General features: G+C 42.4%; 1 protein-coding gene across 46 annotated transcripts in view; it reads left to right on the top strand.

The window, feature by feature from the left end:
• OBSCN (obscurin, cytoskeletal calmodulin and titin-interacting RhoGEF) overlaps positions 1-18,098 on the top strand; it is a 170,925-nt gene that overhangs the window by 49,095 nt on the left and 103,732 nt on the right. For 44 of the 46 annotated variants that reach the window (XM_048951567.1, XM_048951551.1, XM_048951562.1 and 41 more), the window contains 15 exons: positions 1,697-1,963; positions 2,279-2,391; positions 3,105-3,258; positions 5,296-5,457; positions 6,051-6,155; positions 6,862-7,128; positions 7,780-8,049; positions 8,735-9,001; positions 9,591-9,857; positions 11,248-11,514; positions 11,969-12,238; positions 12,875-13,141; positions 13,754-14,020; positions 14,862-15,134; positions 16,622-16,888. In XM_048951567.1, coding sequence (XP_048807524.1) covers positions 1,697-1,963; positions 2,279-2,391; positions 3,105-3,258; positions 5,296-5,457; positions 6,051-6,155; positions 6,862-7,128; positions 7,780-8,049; positions 8,735-9,001; positions 9,591-9,857; positions 11,248-11,514; positions 11,969-12,238; positions 12,875-13,141; positions 13,754-14,020; positions 14,862-15,134; positions 16,622-16,888 — 3,483 coding nt within the window. The remainder of the gene's footprint in view (positions 1-1,696; positions 1,964-2,278; positions 2,392-3,104; positions 3,259-5,295; positions 5,458-6,050; positions 6,156-6,861; positions 7,129-7,779; positions 8,050-8,734; positions 9,002-9,590; positions 9,858-11,247; positions 11,515-11,968; positions 12,239-12,874; positions 13,142-13,753; positions 14,021-14,861; positions 15,135-16,621; positions 16,889-18,098) is intronic. The other 2 variants (XM_048951538.1, XM_048951543.1) reach the window with 2 other exon arrangements.

The following is an 18,098-nucleotide window of genomic DNA, read 5'->3' as shown; positions in this document are numbered from 1 at the left end:
CTCTGATTGTGTCAGTTTCCTTCCAGCAAGATCACCAAATCATTCAGGTTGGAGAAGATCACTGAGATCCCCAGGTCCAACCCCAGCCCACCCCACCATGCCTACTAACCATGTCCCTTGGTGCCACATCCCCATGACTTTGAGCACCTCCAATGCCTGCGATGTATCAGCATGGTTGCTTCAGCTGTGTGAGTTTTTAGACACCATCTGTTGTTACAGCCAAGCAAAAAAAGCAAAACTGATAGAGCAGTGTCTATGCAGGAAGCAATTGGCTGTCCTGATCGCTGCCAACAGTGTTTTCACAGTTTTGCACAAGGTGTGTTATGCAAGCTTGCATGAGTCTGGATTAAAAACTTCCTGTTCTGATGGAAGGAGAGGATGTTGGTACAAGATAACTACAGGACTTGTGCTCTCCAGATATCCAGCTGCAATCACAGCTTATTGACACTGTAGAAAATAGCTTCTCTATAGACGAACTGAGAGAGTTTCATCAAGTGGCTGAAGCTTGAAGTGATCCAAGGTGAAGCATAATCCAGACTGGAATTTAGCTAATTGTAGTAGAGAATTACTGTGATAATGTGCCCCTTTCCTCATTCTGCTGTAGCTATTTTAATTACGAGTCCTCCATCTAAAAGCATTGAGCTCTTATCCTGGTTTATGGTAGAAGCAAGAGTTTAACAGCAGAAGACTGAAGTTATGCTTCATATTTCTTGTCACTTAAGCAAATATTTGAATATATTCTTTGGCTATATTGGAGCTCATCAGCAGATGTTCTTTGAATGCTCACAGTCTGGCAGTGAGCATCACTCCCGTCTCTCTCCCTTCTCCTTGGACTAATATTGATGGTTTGAGAACGCTTTCAGAGCAAAGTCAATGAGGAATAGCTATGTGAAAACCTATTGCTTTACTGCACTGTAAAAGGCACTTAGTCAAAAGACAAGCGTGTGTTCCAAGCTTAAGATTCCAGGAGATCCTAGAAACAACTGAGCTGCTCAAACCTGTATTCTGGCTGAATGTTTTATTGCCGGTCGTGGTCAGAAGGAGATGTTTGAGTAAGACAAATAAAAGTCATGGGTAAATTGGTCCTTCTTGTGATGCATTTCTAGGCTTTCATTGGGGAAAAGCATAATTAGGCCATATAATCATAGCAGAAATTATACCAAGAGCATGAGAATTAAATTTCAAGTCTCTTGATATGAAGTTAAACTTTACCTAGTTGTACTATTCCCCAAATGTTTATTGCCTTATAAGAAGAACAACTTTGCAAAATTAATTTTTTTTTTGGTCTTGTGTGCAATACAATGTGGGATAATATCTAGAGGCCACTTGAAACTTCTGCCTGTGGCTGTTTTTTTCCATCTGGAAGGATCCATTTAAGAAGAGCACACATGATCTGATTATGAACAAGTTTTCCTTTTTGTAAAGGTTGTTGTTTGATTTGCAGACACTGTATTTGGGGGAGGAAGAGGGAAGTAATTTCTTTTGGAAGTCCTGATGCTATTCAGGCATTCAAGGCCAGGCTGGATGGGGCTTTGAGCAACCTGGTCAGGAGGAGGTGTTTCTGCCTGCAGCAAGCAGGTTGGAACTAGATGATCCTAAAGGTCCCTTCCAACCCAAACCTTTCTATGGTTCATTCTGGGATTCTATTTCTCAGCTCCTGGTGTGAGATCTCCAACCTCTCCCTGTTGTTTTTCAGTGAGGCAGATCAAGCTGGTGAAAGGTCTGCAGCCCCTCGAAGTCTCTGAGAAGGGCACTGTCACCTTTTCTGTGGAGGTGTCCCACGAGGATGTGGAAGGGACTTGGCAGAAGGATGGCGTGAGGCTGAAGCCTGCACCAAATGTCACGATGGGCATCCAGGGGAAGAAACATTCACTGACACTTTCTTCTGTGACTCTTGAAGATGCAGGACTCATCTCCTTTAAAGCAGAGGGCATTCATTCATCGGGGAGGCTCACTGTGATAGGTACTGCTTGCTTTGGGATTTGGTTATCTGCTCCTGTTCCAGAGTACTTTAAGAGCACAACCAGCTTTCTTTGCAACTGCAGAGAACATTATGCACTGAGCCAACAGAATATCCCTCAAGTATCAAGAGGATTGTTGTAACATCATTGTCCCTAGCACGAGTAATGATAACGTGCTCAAAACAGTAGGTTTTTGTTATTAATTACAAGTTATATTAAGCATGGAAAGTAGGCCCTGCCTTTTATTATTCCTCATGCCAGATGCTCCTGGAGACCTCATTCCCAATTAAATGCACATCTTTTTTTTTCCTTCTCAGAATTGCCTGTGAAAATCAGCAAACCGTTGGCAGATATTAGTGTCACCCAGAAGGACAAGGTCACATTTGAGTGTGAGCTGTCCAGGCCCAATGTGGATGTCAAGTGGTTCAAGGTATGGCACGCAATGACATTTTCATTTCTGGCTTCTCTGGAAATGAATGAGAGCCTTTAATTTCACTTCCAAGGGATGCAAGTCTGAGCTTTTGCTTTATAGCTTTGGAATAGCTCTCTTTCCTTTATGCTCTTTTACTTGCCCCAAATCAGCACTCTTTGTTGTTATATCCTGAGTTCGTTTATCAGCTTGAAATTGAAATTTGTCTCGAGCTTATTGTGAACTCCTGAAGTCTTGCTGCACAAAATGCTGTTGGTAGGAGTACAGCCTTGAGCTTCAGCTCTCACACAGAAATTCTCACCCAGAATTTATAGCTCTGTTGTGAACTGAGTTTTAAGGTAAAACCTCAGTTTTCTTTGCACCTGACAGTCTGAGAATTTGCTCAGGCACTTTGTGTACCTTGGTGGGGCTGTGCTGATTCTTCCCTGACGTGGGTATAATGTCGTTTCTTCAAGATAATGTACAAATGGGCTTGTTGCCAATCCTCTGCAGTGCTTTAAGCTGTCACAGGTCAGCCAGAATTTACATATGTTCTACAGCCCTCCCCACATGTTGAAAACATTGCACTGTGCTTAAGTTGCAGCATATGTTCCAGTAAGCACAGTTCCATTAAGTCTTGGGGGGCAGGTGTATTAAGCACAGAGCTGAAGACTCCTTTTGGTCAGTGCAGAGGTGGAAGGACTGGAGATCTGACTTGGCATTTTCCCTTCTAGGATGGGAAGGAACTCCAGCAAAGTAAAAAAGTGGGCATTACTTCCCAGGGAAATAAGAGAAGTCTCATTATCCACAAGTGTGAATATGAAGACCAGGGAACCTACACGTGCCAAGCAGCTGAAGACAAGACATCAGCTACACTGAAGGTTCATGGTATGTTTAACTGAAAGAGTAGATAAATCCTATTGAGGTATTTTGCTCCACAGCAAGAAATGCTTTATGGGCAGCTTGGGCATTTCTTGGTTAGTCATTTTTGGATGCCTTTCTCTTTTTAGTGAGAATACTGGCAGAACTGTTGTGTGCTTGTTCTATCCTTAGAAGAATATTTTTGGACGAAGCTCTAATTGAGTTTTCCATCTACTAGAAGTGATTTATATTTTCTGGAACTTAAACAGTATTTCCAGATCAGCAAATGAGCAAATGCTGGACAGACTGGCATAGATCAGGGATTCAGTGTCTGGTATGCCCATGGTTTGGTTCAGCTTCTGCCAGTGCCAAAGAAGGACTTGCATACGTACTCGAATACAAACTTGGACAGTCCCTGGGTACAATTTCAGGAGTTGCCATACTTTTAACCAGTGTAGTAAATGCTAAAGAGAATGCCATGATAGCTGACTGCCTCTCTTCTTTATGCTCAAGACAGATTTTCCCTCCATTTATTGCACTGGTTAAACCCCAGTTGTAATTCATCCCCAAGCTCTGAAGCGTCAGACTGGTTACTGAACATGCAGGTCTACTATGCCCTGCTAGATGCCATCTTCCAAAGGAACATCTGAAAGGATCCTTTTTTCTGATTTCTTACTAGATGCTGTCCTCATGTGGCCACTTAGGTTCAGTGTTAGCAGTCTCTTCATGAACATCTGTCCTGTTCCATTACTTTGGTGAACTCTCATTTTCTCTCACTCTGCAGCCAGGTTGGGCTGCTGTTTCGGTGCTGGCTGGCTCCAAAGTTCCTCCTCAGGAACTTTGCTCCTGAGGTTAATCCAAGCTGTATCCAGGCCCTTCAGGAGGAAAGGGAAGCAGTAGCACAGAAATATGGTCCAGTTCTGACATAAATAAGTGCAGACCTGGAGAGTTAAAAGGGATTGTGTCATGTTCAAGAGAATTTGAAGCATAGGTTACCCTTTAGGTAAGACTTGTGCCTGAGATTCCATACTTCTGGGCACACGAGTTAAGGAAAGACTGGGAGCATGCAGGGAAGCATATGAATGAAAAAAGGTTTATAGTGACACAAGAGAGTTCTGTCTGACATAGTTTGGAAAATAAAGATGAGGTGATTGGTGGTAACCAATGTAGCTTCACCAAGGTCAAGTCATGCCTGACAAACTTGGTGGCCTTTCATGGTGGAGTAACAGCATGAGTGGATAATGGAAGAGCAACTGATGTTATCTACCTGGACTTGCAAAGCATTGCATGACATCCTGGTCACCAAATTGGAGAAAGATTTGATGGATAAGGGTAAGGTTGCATGATAAGGAATTGGCTGGATGGTCACACTTGGAGAGTTGCAGTTAATTGCTCAATGTCCAGGTGGAGACTGGTGTTGGGAGCAGTGTCATTTAACATCTTTGTAGGCGACATGGACAGTGGGATCAAGGGCACCCTCAACAAGTTTGCAGATGATGCCACACTGAGTGGTGCTGTTGACATGCTAGGTGGAAGGAATGCTACCCAGAGGGACCTGGGCAAGCTGGAGAGGTGGACCCATGGCAACCTCATGAAGTTCAACATGGCCAAGTGCAAGGTCCTGCACCTGGGTTGGGGCAATCCCAAGCATAGGTACAGGCTAGGAGGAGAATGGCTTGAGAGCAGCCTTGACCCTAAGAAGAGTCGGTCTGGAGGGATGCGTCCCTGCCTGTAGCAGGAGGATTGGAACTAGATGACCTTAAAGGTTCTTTCCAACCTAAGCCGTTCTATTTTATGCTTTTTCTGTCCTTAATGTGACTGGACATGTTTTAGAAAAGATGAGATTCTGGCTTCCATGAAAACTATTTGCAGTATGCTCCATCTGTCTTTAAGTTCAAGGGTGATAATGTATGTACTGTGTTGAAGAGAGAAAAGACTCATGAACGGATTGTGGTTTAGAATAAAATGTAATGCCATTTATTTTCCATGCAAATATTTGTAAGGTAAAGATGGTGCATTCAGTTCTGGAGACACCCTGACAAATATATCTCTACTGTTTCACAGCTCGAGATATCAAGATTGTTAAACCACTGGAAGATGTGGAAGTGAATGAATATGAGAGTGCATCTTTCGTCTGTGAGATTTCACACGATGAGGTTCAAACCCAGTGGTACAAAGATGACAACAAGCTGAAGGCTGACGACAACATTAGAATGCGTCAAGAGGGTAGGGTGTAAGGGGGGGGATCTTTTTCCTGAGTGGGGAGTGGGTTGGAGAACAAGCAGAAAGGACATCTGAAATCAATTTAAGAAGGCTCAGAAAGGAGTTTCCCTTTTGTTTTGGGATTGCAGTTAGGCTGGAACAAGTGATGTGGTGGGAACTTTAGTGTGGGAAATGCGATGCTATCCCACCATCCCATGCTGCCAGGAGCAGGTAGGAAATCAGTGCAATTATTTCAAAGTGGGGGTGAACAGGGCAGTCAGTTCATCTCTGAAAGGAGTTTTTGTCTGGCAGTGAGTGGGATCCTTCTGTCTCAAGTACTTCACAGATGATGGCGGCCGCATTTGGTCAGTCCTTGTAGAAGCCATGTTCAGATTACGCTTTGATGTGGAGGTGGATGTAGGGAAATGTGTGGCTTCACTGAGATGACAACAGGCAGTGGTGGTGTGAAACCGGATGGATGATGCTCAGCCCTGGCAGTGCTCAAGAAAGCAATGTGTGGTTGTGTGTCTGCTCTCCAGCACAGTTTGGTGGGGTGGGTTGGCAGATGATCTTAGTGGTGTTTTTCACCCTTAGTGACTCTGTGTTCTCTGCTTTAGGAAAGACCTACTCGCTGACTTACACACGTGTCCAAGTCAAAGATGCAGCAGAAATCAAATTTGTAGCAGAAAAGGCAGAATCTCGTGCCCGTCTTACAGTTAAAGGTAATTATGCTTCTGATGATGACTTTGCTTGAATTATCTCATGTTTTAAACCAGCTAGCATCCTTTGCTTTAATGCCAAGGAAGTTAAACAACACCTGGACCTTTCGCAGAAATAAAAACTCCTACCTACCTTTCTGCCTGTGAAATATACACCTTGTCGTTTGGGATTTACTTTTGCAAAGTAAAGCAGTTTATTTTCTCAGGTTGATTTTCTACCTTTTGACTTCAGATTTGTGTTTGAACGTTGAGAGAGATAACAAACACAGCTTGACTTTTTCTTCATTTTCTCTTGTTTGAAAAGAGCACAGGTCTGTTTTTATATGTAATGTTAAGCTTAAGTAGTGTGATAGAGAAAGAAAAGGAAGATGTTTGAATTAACACACTACTCAAGAGCTGAGGAAAGCTGAGTTCAGTCCCTGGCTTTGCCACTGCACGGCCGTACGGTGCTGAATAATTTACTCTTTATCTCTGAAATCTGGCCATCCAAGTGGTAAAATAGGGATAACAAGTCTTTTCATTAGCTCCTTATTTGCTGTGCATTAGATCAAGTGCTTATCAGAGTGTCGCCATCCAAGTAACCATCCATAAAAGAACCATTGCTACTGAGTTTTATTGGCCTCTTTCACAGAAACTGTGCTGATTAGTATATATATACATATACACATACATATATATATACATATACACACATGCTTGTTTGTTTTAGAGCTGCCTGTGAAAATTGTGAAGCCTCTGCGAGATAAGATTGCACTTGAAAAGCATCGGGGATTCCTGGAGTGCCAGGTGTCTCGTGCCAATGCTGAAGTGAAGTGGTACAAAAAGGATGTTGAAATCCATCCTAGTGACAAATATGAAATTGTGAGCGATGGCGTGTATCGGAAACTCATCATCAACGATGCAGACTATGAAGATGAGGACACATACACTTGTGATGCCTTTGATGACAAAAGCAGTGCTCATTTCTTTGTTGAAGGTAAAAAAAATAATAGTTTTTTAAACAATGGAATGCAGATAGATTTATACAAAAGCCATTGTCACTTACTTTGAAAACACAGTGCAAATTAAGCAATTATTTAAATTCAGAGAGTTTTTTGCTTTCCCAAAGTCCATTGATATTCTTCCTCTCATAAGGGCAAGAACATCCTGGAAAATGAATTTCTCCCAAGTAGAATCATTAAATTTGAGCTACAGAGACCTTTACTAGGAGAAAAACTTGTTCAGAGATAAGTTTCCATAGTTAACAAAAGTAATTACCAATATCTGCATTTCACTGAACCTCTGTTCCATTTTATAATGCCAAGAGTTTGATATCGGGATGGGAAGGTCATGGTTTGCTTTGGATTTTGGACTGGGAATCAGAAGATCTGGGCTCTCTTCAGGGTGTCAAAGTCTTATTGTCTGACTTCACAACATGTTTTAAGGCATTTTAGCTGATAGATGCAATGTTCATGTCCAGTAATGCTGGCATGAGAGAACAGGGTGATAATCATAGAATCACCAAGGTTGGAAAAGACCTAAAAGATCATCCAGTCCAACCGTTTGCCTATTACCAATAGCTCCCAATGTAAGGACTTTCTTCATTCCTTCTAAATCTCTGCTTTCTCTCATTCCATCCTTCTTAAAGAGCAATCCATTAATATAGTAAAGGAGCTGTGTGATGAGGATGTGACCGAGCCTGAGGAAGCCAAATTTGAGTGCGAGATTTCCATTCCTTCTGTGAAACCTCCCAAGTGGTGTCTACGTGGAGAAGCCTTACAGCCTGGCAGAAACATTATCATGCAGCAAGAGGGCACCATCCACCGACTGACCATACTGAAAACCACCACCGACATGACAGGCACCATTCAGTTCTCAATTGGCAAATCAAAATCCACAGCCAATCTGCTTGTCAGAGGTAACGTGTCCTAGCTTGGATTACATCGTGAGGATGAAGAATTAATTAATGTACAGTCTTCCTTCTCTGGGGGCTTTGAAGTATGGTGTGTACACCTGGAGTGTCTGCTCCGTTCCCAGTTAAAAGTTGTTGGACACTAAATGGGACAGCTGTGTGTCAGTAAGGGATCTGTTTCAGAAAGAGTGATGTATTCAGATCTACAGAGCTAAGATTTTTTCCTTAGCTTTTCTGAAGAAGTCAAATCAGGTGAAATTTACTGTATTTCTGAACAAGACAAGTTTAAGTTTGGTAGCACATGTATTTCATGCAGTTCGTCATTGATTTGATCTGGAACAAAGCTTCCAGGCTTTTTATCTTCTGTTGTCCCCAGAGTAAGAGTCTCCATTCACATCCTGAAGTCCTTGTTATGTCTTCAACTCGCTCTTACTTGAATAAAATCCTCAACTGAGAGCAATTCAATAAGCACAGAATAAGAACTGGACTGTGCATTTGGTAGATAATATACAGTATTATTTTATAGAAATATAATCAATAGCACTCCCTGCAGATAATCATTTGTTTTATCTTCACAGAACCATTGTGAACATGAGCACACAAGAAATTAATTGAATGGAATGCATACAAGAAACTTTGCTCTTCTTCCAATTGCACTCATCCTTTCTTCTCTTCCAACCCTGCTTTGCAGATTACCATATACAGATCACCAGGAAGTTGGAGGATAAAACAGCTTTGGAACGTCATTCTGTCATCCTGTCCTGTGACTTCAAGCCTTCTCCAAAGGTTGTGAAATGGTTCAAGGGCCACACACCCATCGAGCCCTCTGACAAGTACAAGATCAAGAGGGATAAGCATTCAGCAGAGCTCAAGATCCTGAAGCTGAAGCCTGATGATGCTGGTGTGTACAAGTGCAAGGCAGGAATTGCAGAGACTGAGGCCACACTGACAGTTGAAGGTATGAGCAGGGAGGATGGCCTCTTGCATGTCCTTACGGCTTAACATTTCATGTAAGATTTCTCTTCTTGAGGTTGACTTCTACAGTTTTCTCCTGCTAACTTTATGAATGCACAGTCTTCACTGAGCTGTTTATATTATGCAGTGTGCAGAAGTTACAGCATACTGAAATCCAACATTTACGGTCAGGTGGGTTATGCACACACAGGAGCAATTTCTGGGCAAGGTGATGGGATTACGTGGAAAAGAAGGATAAGTTCAATTCTCGAGACATATTATTTTCCATTTTGTCCTTTGAAACTCTTCAATAATTCTAGGTAAAAATGTTGGGGGTTTTTTGTGTGTGGGTTGAACTGTGACAGGCCTCTGATTTTTGGCGCACGCCTGCAGTTTTCGTTTCCACTGACCCCTGTGTCAGCTCTTACCTGTTGTACATTTGTTAATCATAATAGTCATAGATTCATAGAGTAATGAAGGTTAAATTAAGGTTAAAGACCACAAGATCATCCAGTGCAACAATTCTACCACATCCCAGCATGACAGTACTGGTTTTATGGTAAGTAACGTAGGTGCACCTTGTTTCCCCGCAGTCCGCAATGTAGAAGTAACCAAACACCTGCAGGATGTGGAAGTTGAAGAAGAGAGCTCTGCTGTCTTCTCCTGTGAGCTGTCCCATGATGACGAGGACGTGGAATGGTTCCTGAACGGCACCCTCCTTTACACCAACAATTACAATGACATCAAGAACGTTGGCAATTGCTACACGCTGACGATGAAGCAGGTCAAGCCTGAGGATGCTGGCATGGTGACAATGAAGTCAGAGAAGGTGTCAGAGAGCGCGCGTCTGAAGGTGATAGGTGGGTCTGACCACATCCCTCCTGGGTGTGAATAAGAGATGCTGAGGAGCTGTAGTTTGCTACATTGTGCAGCAATCCTGCTTCTAAACCTCACCTCTCCGGGGTGACAAGTCGTCGGGGGCTTTCTTCCAGTGGAAGGTTCCGTTGTAGCAGATGAATATCAACAGAGGAGGATGGTTTTGGTGTCCTGACAAAATATTCCATAGCTCATTATCATCATTTTACTTAACATAAGAGTTTCAAGAGCAATTTCTTTTACTGCTTCAGTAGTATGCAGAGATAGCATACTGCTATCTCTAAGGATTTCTGACTGCAAGGAGCAGAGCTTGTGTTTACCTCCAACGGTAGGACACAGCTTTCAGTATATCTGCTCTGGAGTGGTACAGATTCAGCACAAAGAATGCAGTTTGCTGCTGTTCTTAATATGTTTTAAAATTTGGTCACACAACTTAATTGCAGAGATTTGATGAGTTGTCATATGTCACCTCGGCCATAGTAAGTTGCACACTGAATCTGATCAGTTCCTTGGAACTCCTTGAAGCACAGAGTAAAAATTTCTTTAGAAACACATCTGTACGTGGATGCTCAGGTAACTCATAGGGATTTGTTGTCCTGAGTTATCTTCATCATGTATCTGTGTTGATCTAGAATGGATGCATCTGTGGGAAACACTCTGAGAAATTCTGTCTGAAAGTCAGTCTGAGATCTTCCACATTCTTGTAGGAAATCAAGGAGATCACTCTGTGTGTGTTTTGCATCCTGGTATGACTAAGCAACTGATGTAGCAGTGGATGTCCCTGTTTATTGCAGGGGAGTTGGACTAGATAGCCTTTGAAGGTCCCTTCCAACTCTAAATATTCTGTGATTCTAATCTGCTCTCTCCAGCAATTAAGCTCTTTTACTCTGTCCACTCAGAGTTTGAAAGATTTCCTCTTCCTCTTTTCTTTTATATTTGGTGGATTTTTTTTTTCTCTGTATAAACATCTTATGTGCGAAATAGAAGATAGATAAAAGGAGTCAGTAAAACAGGAAAATCAAAAGTGTTCAGCAGCATATCCTCTTTAAGATGCTGCCTGCTGCATGAGCTCTGCTTCATGAGAGGGCAGTGCCAGCTCTCCAGCTTTAGAAGAGCTGCATCCCAATTATTTCACATGATATCAGTCCCATCCACAGCAATGCAGGCTGCCTGTTCTGTTTCCTGTATTCTCCTAGAGATTGGGTCAGAATTCCATAAACTCATTCAGTTGTCAGACATGAAACTGCTTTAGGCTCTACATTGGTGCTGTCAGTGTTGGTAAGGGTTTATTTATCCCTCTTTAAAAATCTGAAAGCAACTGGAAATGTCTCAACTTAAATATCGCGTTGTCCTGTGTTGCCTGTTTAATTCCAGAGAAGCCTGCTGTCTTCATGAAGTCCTTGGATGATGTTTTTGGTGAGGAAAGAGGTGTGATTAAACTGGAATGTGAAGTCTCCAAAGAGAAAGTCAAACCGGTGTGGAAAAAGGACGGTGTTGTGCTCACTTCTGGCAACAAATATGAACTGGTACAGTCTGGGAAGACCCTATGTCTCCTTATCCACGACCTCGAGAAGGCAGATGCAGGTTTATACACCTGTGATATTGGCACTGATGTTGCCAAGTCAAAGGTCGGCGTTCAGGGTAAGTCCTGTGGACAGTAAAGGGATGCTGAAAACACATTCAGGTTGGTCGCTGTGTCTTACAGCTATTCCTCCTTGAGGCTTAGTGCTTCCTACAATAAAACAATGTTACTGCAATTTATCACAGTGATGTCTGGACAGTTCCCATTGCTTTTGATGTAAATGTATCTCATTTTTCCATGAAAATCATCTTCACTCTGTTCCACCGAGTGAGCTGCTGTCCACATAGTCCTTCCAGAGCAAAGCCAGGAGATTCACATGTCTCTTTTTCTATAGCTTTCTGGTAATTCTGAGTGGAAAATGTCTGAGAAATTCTTTGCAAGTCAAGTACATCAGTAAGGAATGCAGCCATGTCCTGCAAATCCTGGGTTAAAGCACCAGTACTACTACTCATGTCAATCATAAATGCCTTTCCTCCATATAAACCTCATATCAACCTATCTCTTATCTTCCAGAGCTGAACATTGGCATTACCAAACGGCTGAAGAACACTGAAATCCAGGAGGGAGAAGACTGTACTTTTGAATGCATTTTGTCCCATGAAAGCATTGATGACTTCAACTGGACACTGAATGGGAGCAGAGTGGAAAGTGGTGGGAGATTTAAAGCTTCTAATGTGGGTCGGAAGTATACTCTCAGTATCAAAAGTGTGATTCCTGCTGATGCTGGGGAAGTCGTTTTCACTGCCCGTGGTCTAACCTCCAAAGCCTCTCTGGCTGTGAAAGGTAACGAGATCAGACAGATTCTGGGGTCTGATTCCTTCAACTGTGCTCTGATAAGATTGTTGTGAGAGCTAACTCATAATATGGTTACAGTAAATAGCAACCTTCTGCGTGAACCTTGAAGCACTGAGAATTTCTCTTAAAAATAAGTGAAAGGATGGAACATTTTTACACAAATGCGAGAACTGCCCAAGACACTGGGGTAGTGTGGAAATGGGCATCTCACTGCAGAGCTTGTTCCATTAACAATAAATCAGGGACGATCTGTTCAGGGAACTGTAGGAGCAAGTATCCTCTAAGTATAAGCTGAAGGGATGGCCTCCACATCATATAGCTGTACAAAAAATTCCTATCTAGGACGTGCATTTGAAAGCATCATCTGGGGCTCTCAGTGTGATCAGTGGAGTGAAGAAAGAGGCACTTTTCAGTTATGGCTCATCATCTGCAGCTGGGTAGATTTAAGACAAAACAAATGGTGCCTTGAGTTTCGTTCCCATATTCAGCAGATTACTGCTGGCTGTAGAATGGCCTCCATTGCAACTGCCTCTCCAACTTATCTCCAGAGTATAGATGCATGTATTTACAGAGAGACATCCTACCTAAGTCTACATTACTCAAAATGCATTTTTTTTCTTTCAGAAAAACCCACTGAGGTTATGAAACATCTGGAGGATAAGACAGCAGCAGCAGGGCAGGACATCAGCCTGAGCTGCGAGCTGTCGAAACCCGATGTGAACATCAGGTGGTACAAGGATGGCAAAGCAATCCGAAAAAGCCAGAAGTATGACTTGCAGCAGGAGGGAACGAAGGCCATCCTGGTCATCCATGACTCCACCGTCAAGGACAGTGGGGAGTACACCTGTGAGACAGAGGACTCTAAAACAAAAGCCAGGGTCACTGTGCAAGGTGAGTAGAAAAGCACACTAGGGATGGCATGAAGAGAAGTCGAGGTAAATATCTGCAACCTGTGGGAGATGTTCTTCTCTTCTGCTTTTTTTAAGCAGGATCAATTATTAGTTTTCTGAAAATATTATGGATTAGGGTCTTCTATTTAAAATAATCTGGAAACTGAATGATCCCCACAATCATGTGGCTCTGGGCAGCCTGGTCTAGTGGTTGGTGACCCTGCACGTAGCGGGAGGTTGAAACTTTGAGGTCCTTCTCAACCCAGGCCATTCTATGATTCTATGATCTTGGATGTTACTTAATGAGCCAAGCAAAGATGGCAATCTGAATTAGTCTTTATTGAATATGGGTAATCAAAACTTTACACAGTTGCCAGATGAGATCCCACCAGCACATGTATGATGTTATTAAACTTTCCCAATATCTTCTGGAAATGTGCACCCCATGTTGGTGGGCAGACTCAGTGATCTTTGACTCTTTCCATCTCTATATGATGTGGTTCTGTAAGTGAGGGCAAAGGAGATTCAAGATCCCTCTGTATGCTTGGGACTTGTTGGGGTAACAAACCTCTTTGTCCTACACCTTCATCCCTCCTTTTTTTTTTCCTTCCAGAAAAGCCTAACTACTTTATCAAGGAACTTTCAGATCTGAAAATTGAAGAAAGTGGAACTGCAGTTTTTATATGCCAGAGCGAGAAAGCTGCATCCTCTGTGATATGGAGGAAAGGCATAGCTGAGCTCAGGCCTGGCAGGAAATACGAGATGACACAGAAAGGACGAGACCTGCAGCTGACCATAAAAAATCTGGAGAAAAGTGACAGTGACACCTACACCTGTGACATTGGTGATGCCCAGTCCAGAGCCAAGCTGGTCGTACAAGGTATGCGTGAGAGCCATGTGACTGTGCATCCTGTTTCTCCATTACCAATTCTCCATTCTTGGTAGAATTTATACATTTATGGCAGATCTTTGGGGCTGCAGCTTTCTGGCCTGAATAGGAGTTCACAGGCCGTGCACAGAGCAAACTGCACAGGAAAGGAAGGAACTGTACCAACTAGAGCAGTGCTGTTGGGTGCTTGTGGGTGCACATGTTGATGTACTGCCATGCATGCACATGCAGATCTATTTCTCAGCACGTGGGTAGCACATTTTTGGCCCAGACTCATTACACATACATTGCACAGGGCATGGATGAAGATTTAGCAACATGGAGCCTGACGTGTAGAGCAATTGGTCAATTTGGAGCATTTATACTTTGAGAACATTATGTATCATTTAAAAACAAAAATGCTGACGTAAGTTGAGGCTGGTGACCCTGAAATCAGTGTGAAGTTTCTATCTCTGATCTTTCTGAGTTCAAAATAGTTCTCCATCATAAAGTTTGAGATAAAAGTACAAAAATTCCCTGATGCTGCATTCCAGTTAGTTCCATTAGGAGAAAGATCATAATAGTGGATTTGCCTTGTGCCGGCTACTTGTCCTGCTGTACGTGTTCTGGTACCCTGAAGGTGTCTTCATCCTATTTTGGTGTGTGTCTTGTGCATATTATCTTTTTGTGAATAGTTTTTTTGTGTTCAGTAGCAGGGGAATTGTGTTTCAGTCTTCTGTATCGTGAGTGTGTGTCTTTCTTGAAATACGTGGAAAATCTTGGATGTTTCCACAATGGTTTTCATGTTAGGAATGGAAGATTCCAGTAATTGATGTATCTGTGTTCATTTCAGGCCAGAAAGTGCTAATAACAGAAGACCTGGAAGATGTCACTGTGTTAGAAGGAGAATCTGCCATGTTCAAATGCAGAATCTCTCCTGTAGAGTATAGCAAAGTGCAATGGTTTTTGGATAAAACCCCACTCCATACCAATGAACTTAATGACATCCAGTCTCAGCCTGGCGGATATCACCTGCTAACCTTGAAAAAACTCTCTCTGAAGGACTCGGGGCTCATTACATTTGAAGCTGGTGATAAGAAAACATCTGCCAGTTTGGTTGTTAAAGGTAATTCAAGCATTAAAAACTGCAGGAGAGAAGAGAATGCTTAGAAATAACTATGGGATAATGTGGATAGGTGAAAAAAAAGCTATAAATTCGGCCCCATCACTTGTGTATCTAAGTGTATTGTTACCTATATAACAAAACCTGGACTGGGAAACCAGTTTCTTGCAATATTGGAGATCTGTCAATATGTTTGTTGGGCCTTAGATGGGAATGTTATATTATAACAATGATGCACTGGATATTGCTAAGCTCATAGGGCACCACTGCAATGGTAAGTGAAAAGAAATTGATTAGCTCATAGAAAAAAAAGAAAAAAGAGCAACAAATGTCTTAAATTTAATTTTCATTTTTTGAAGGGCAACACTGCACATGTCCTCTGCTATTCATGGTTGACAAAATTTTCTCCTGAGAAGTTAAACTAGACAAAAACTACAGTGCTAGCCTACTTTTGTAGGGAAGGAATAAGACAAATGCCAGACACCCTAAGGGTGTAAGTTTAGAGAAGTGTTTTTTCTTAGTGGAAATATAAATATTTCTTACTACCCGGAGATGTACACCATACAGGCTCTGTGTCAGATCATATTCTCATTCTTTTCAGAATCATCCTGTTTCTTGCAAGGAAATTTTTTTCAAAATTCAAAAAATTTGCCCCAGTTGGCAATTTTTACCTTTCTACAAATGTGCAAATAGATATTTTTAAAGTGAAATGAAAGATCTATTTGCAAAGGGTTGACTTGTTTTGGTAAAACCAATACATGATGCTGTATTGCGGAGGAGAACAGTTTTTGATTTTCCAATTTACTGAGTTTTTATGTATTAAAAAGCCAGAAGTTAGGAGGTGTAAGACCTGTGTTGGTCAGTTTAGCTTTTAGTAGCTAGCTTTGGCTGATTCTAGGAGCTGTAATATACTTCCAGAGAGCATTTCAAGTCCTCTATCCTAAAAACATGTTTTGGAAATGAATGCCCCATCCTTGGAGCTGTCTGTTGTCTTCCATTAATGATAGAGATACCCTACACGACCAGTCTAGGATATCTGCCTACTTCTTAGATGGCCTTGTAATGATGAATCATAGAATCATATGATGAGGTGAGCCCTCCTTTATATGACTGGCTGAGAAATCTGAATTGCACCTTGCTTCATCAAGAATTAGCCTTCTGCATTCCATTGGAAGGCCCAGGCTAAGAAGAACACATGGAGAAATGTTTAGGAAAGTTGTGCCTCCATCTTGTTGAAGTTCAATGAGATGTGAGAGATCTCATGTTTTACAGCATTTTTTTTCCAGTTTCTCCCAGATATCATTAAGTATTTACTCAACCAGATTTTATGGCATGATTAATGCCCTCCTGAGGGCTTTGTAGCCCAAATTATTCCTTGCTAACCTGTGGTTTTAATGCAAGTAATCTTGGACATAAGCCTCACAGGTTACTTGTGATTTGAACATCTGCACCTCTTGTGAAAATCTCAGACCGTTTTTATGTGATTCTAGAAAAGCCCTGCATCTTCACAAAGGAGCTGGTTGACACTGAAGTCACTGAGGGAAAGGATGTGATTCTTCACTGTGAAACCTCCAAATCAGACAGCCCTGTAAAGTGGTGCAAAGACGGGAAGAGCCTTAGGAATTCTTCTAAGTACAACATCAGTCGGTCGGGATTTGAAGCCAAGCTGGTCATATATGGGGCAGAAGAAAGAGACAGTGGCAGATATGAGTGTGAGGCTGGAGCAGCTAAAAGTAGTGCGGTTATTACTGTCAAGGGTAAGAACATTTGGAGTAATGGTTTGGGTTCTACTTTGTCATCCATCACCAAGCTCAGAACAATGCATAGAACTGATGAAAAACTACACCGAAAAGGAGCCTCGTGTCTTTGCAGCTCAGTGCAGGAAAGGTTCTAGTTAAATCACCCAGGACAGCATCCAGAGAGGTGGCAGAATGTGAAACGGGAAAACGAAACAGAAAAATGAAACAGGAAAATCCTTCATTTTATCCAACTTTATCTCTGTGAAAGTATCGGCTCCCTAGAGCTGTCAGGAGAGGATGGGTCATGAGAGAATGGTGGCAATCTCTGTAGAAGATCATAGAATCATTAAGGTTGGAAAAGACCTCTAAGATCATCTAGTCCAACCGTCCACCTCCCACTGATATTTCCCCCTGACCATGTCCCTCAGTGTCACATCTCCACTGTTCTTGAACACCTCTAGTGATAGTGATTTCACTGCCTCCCTGGGCGGCCCATTCCAACACCTGACCACTCTTTAGGAGGAGTTTTTCCTAATACTCAACCTGAACCTGTCCTGGCACAACTTGGGGCCATTCCTCTTGTCCTATTGCCGTTACATGGGAAAAGAGGCCAACTCCCACCTCACTAGGGCCTCCTTTCAGGGAACTGTAGACAGCAATAAGGTTTCCCCTGAGCCTCCTCTTCTCCAGACTGAACCACCCCAGTTCAGCTGCTCCCCATGAGACTCGTGCTTCAGATTCAGCCTGCCTAAAAGATAATGCAGAGAAAGGATCACCTTCTGAAGCTCTTTCCAGTGCTATCTCTGTCCAAGGAGGGAGCTCATACACCCACATTTGTCTAAGGAATTGCTTGAGGCAGCTGAATTTATTGAGAGCAGTGCATCCAAAAGCACTTGTTCCAAAGAATGTGGTCAGGGAGAAGTCAATCACTGAAAGGTGGTGTTTGAGCTGAAATAAATATTCTCTTCTTAGAGATAAGAGATTTTAGTGTACTTCACAGAGCACATTAGGGAAGTATGTGAGGTAAGCACTGGGACTGAGCTGGGCCAAAACCAGAGTCACTGCTGCTCATGCTATAAACCTTCCCCTAAAAGAAGCCAGCAAGAACAAGAAGTCTTTGGCTCATTGAAAGAATTAACCTGAACCTCTGAGCATGAAGAGGGAGGGAAGCTGCTCACAGCATTTGCTGAGCACGAAGAAACCACATCAAGGCTGAGGTCTGCAGTGT

This window comes from Lagopus muta, chromosome 7 (assembly GCF_023343835.1).
Source record: "Lagopus muta isolate bLagMut1 chromosome 7, bLagMut1 primary, whole genome shotgun sequence".
NCBI lineage: Eukaryota > Metazoa > Chordata > Aves > Galliformes > Phasianidae > Lagopus > Lagopus muta.
Note: the sequence above shows the minus strand (reverse complement) of the source record. Positions and strands in the feature narration are given on the sequence as shown.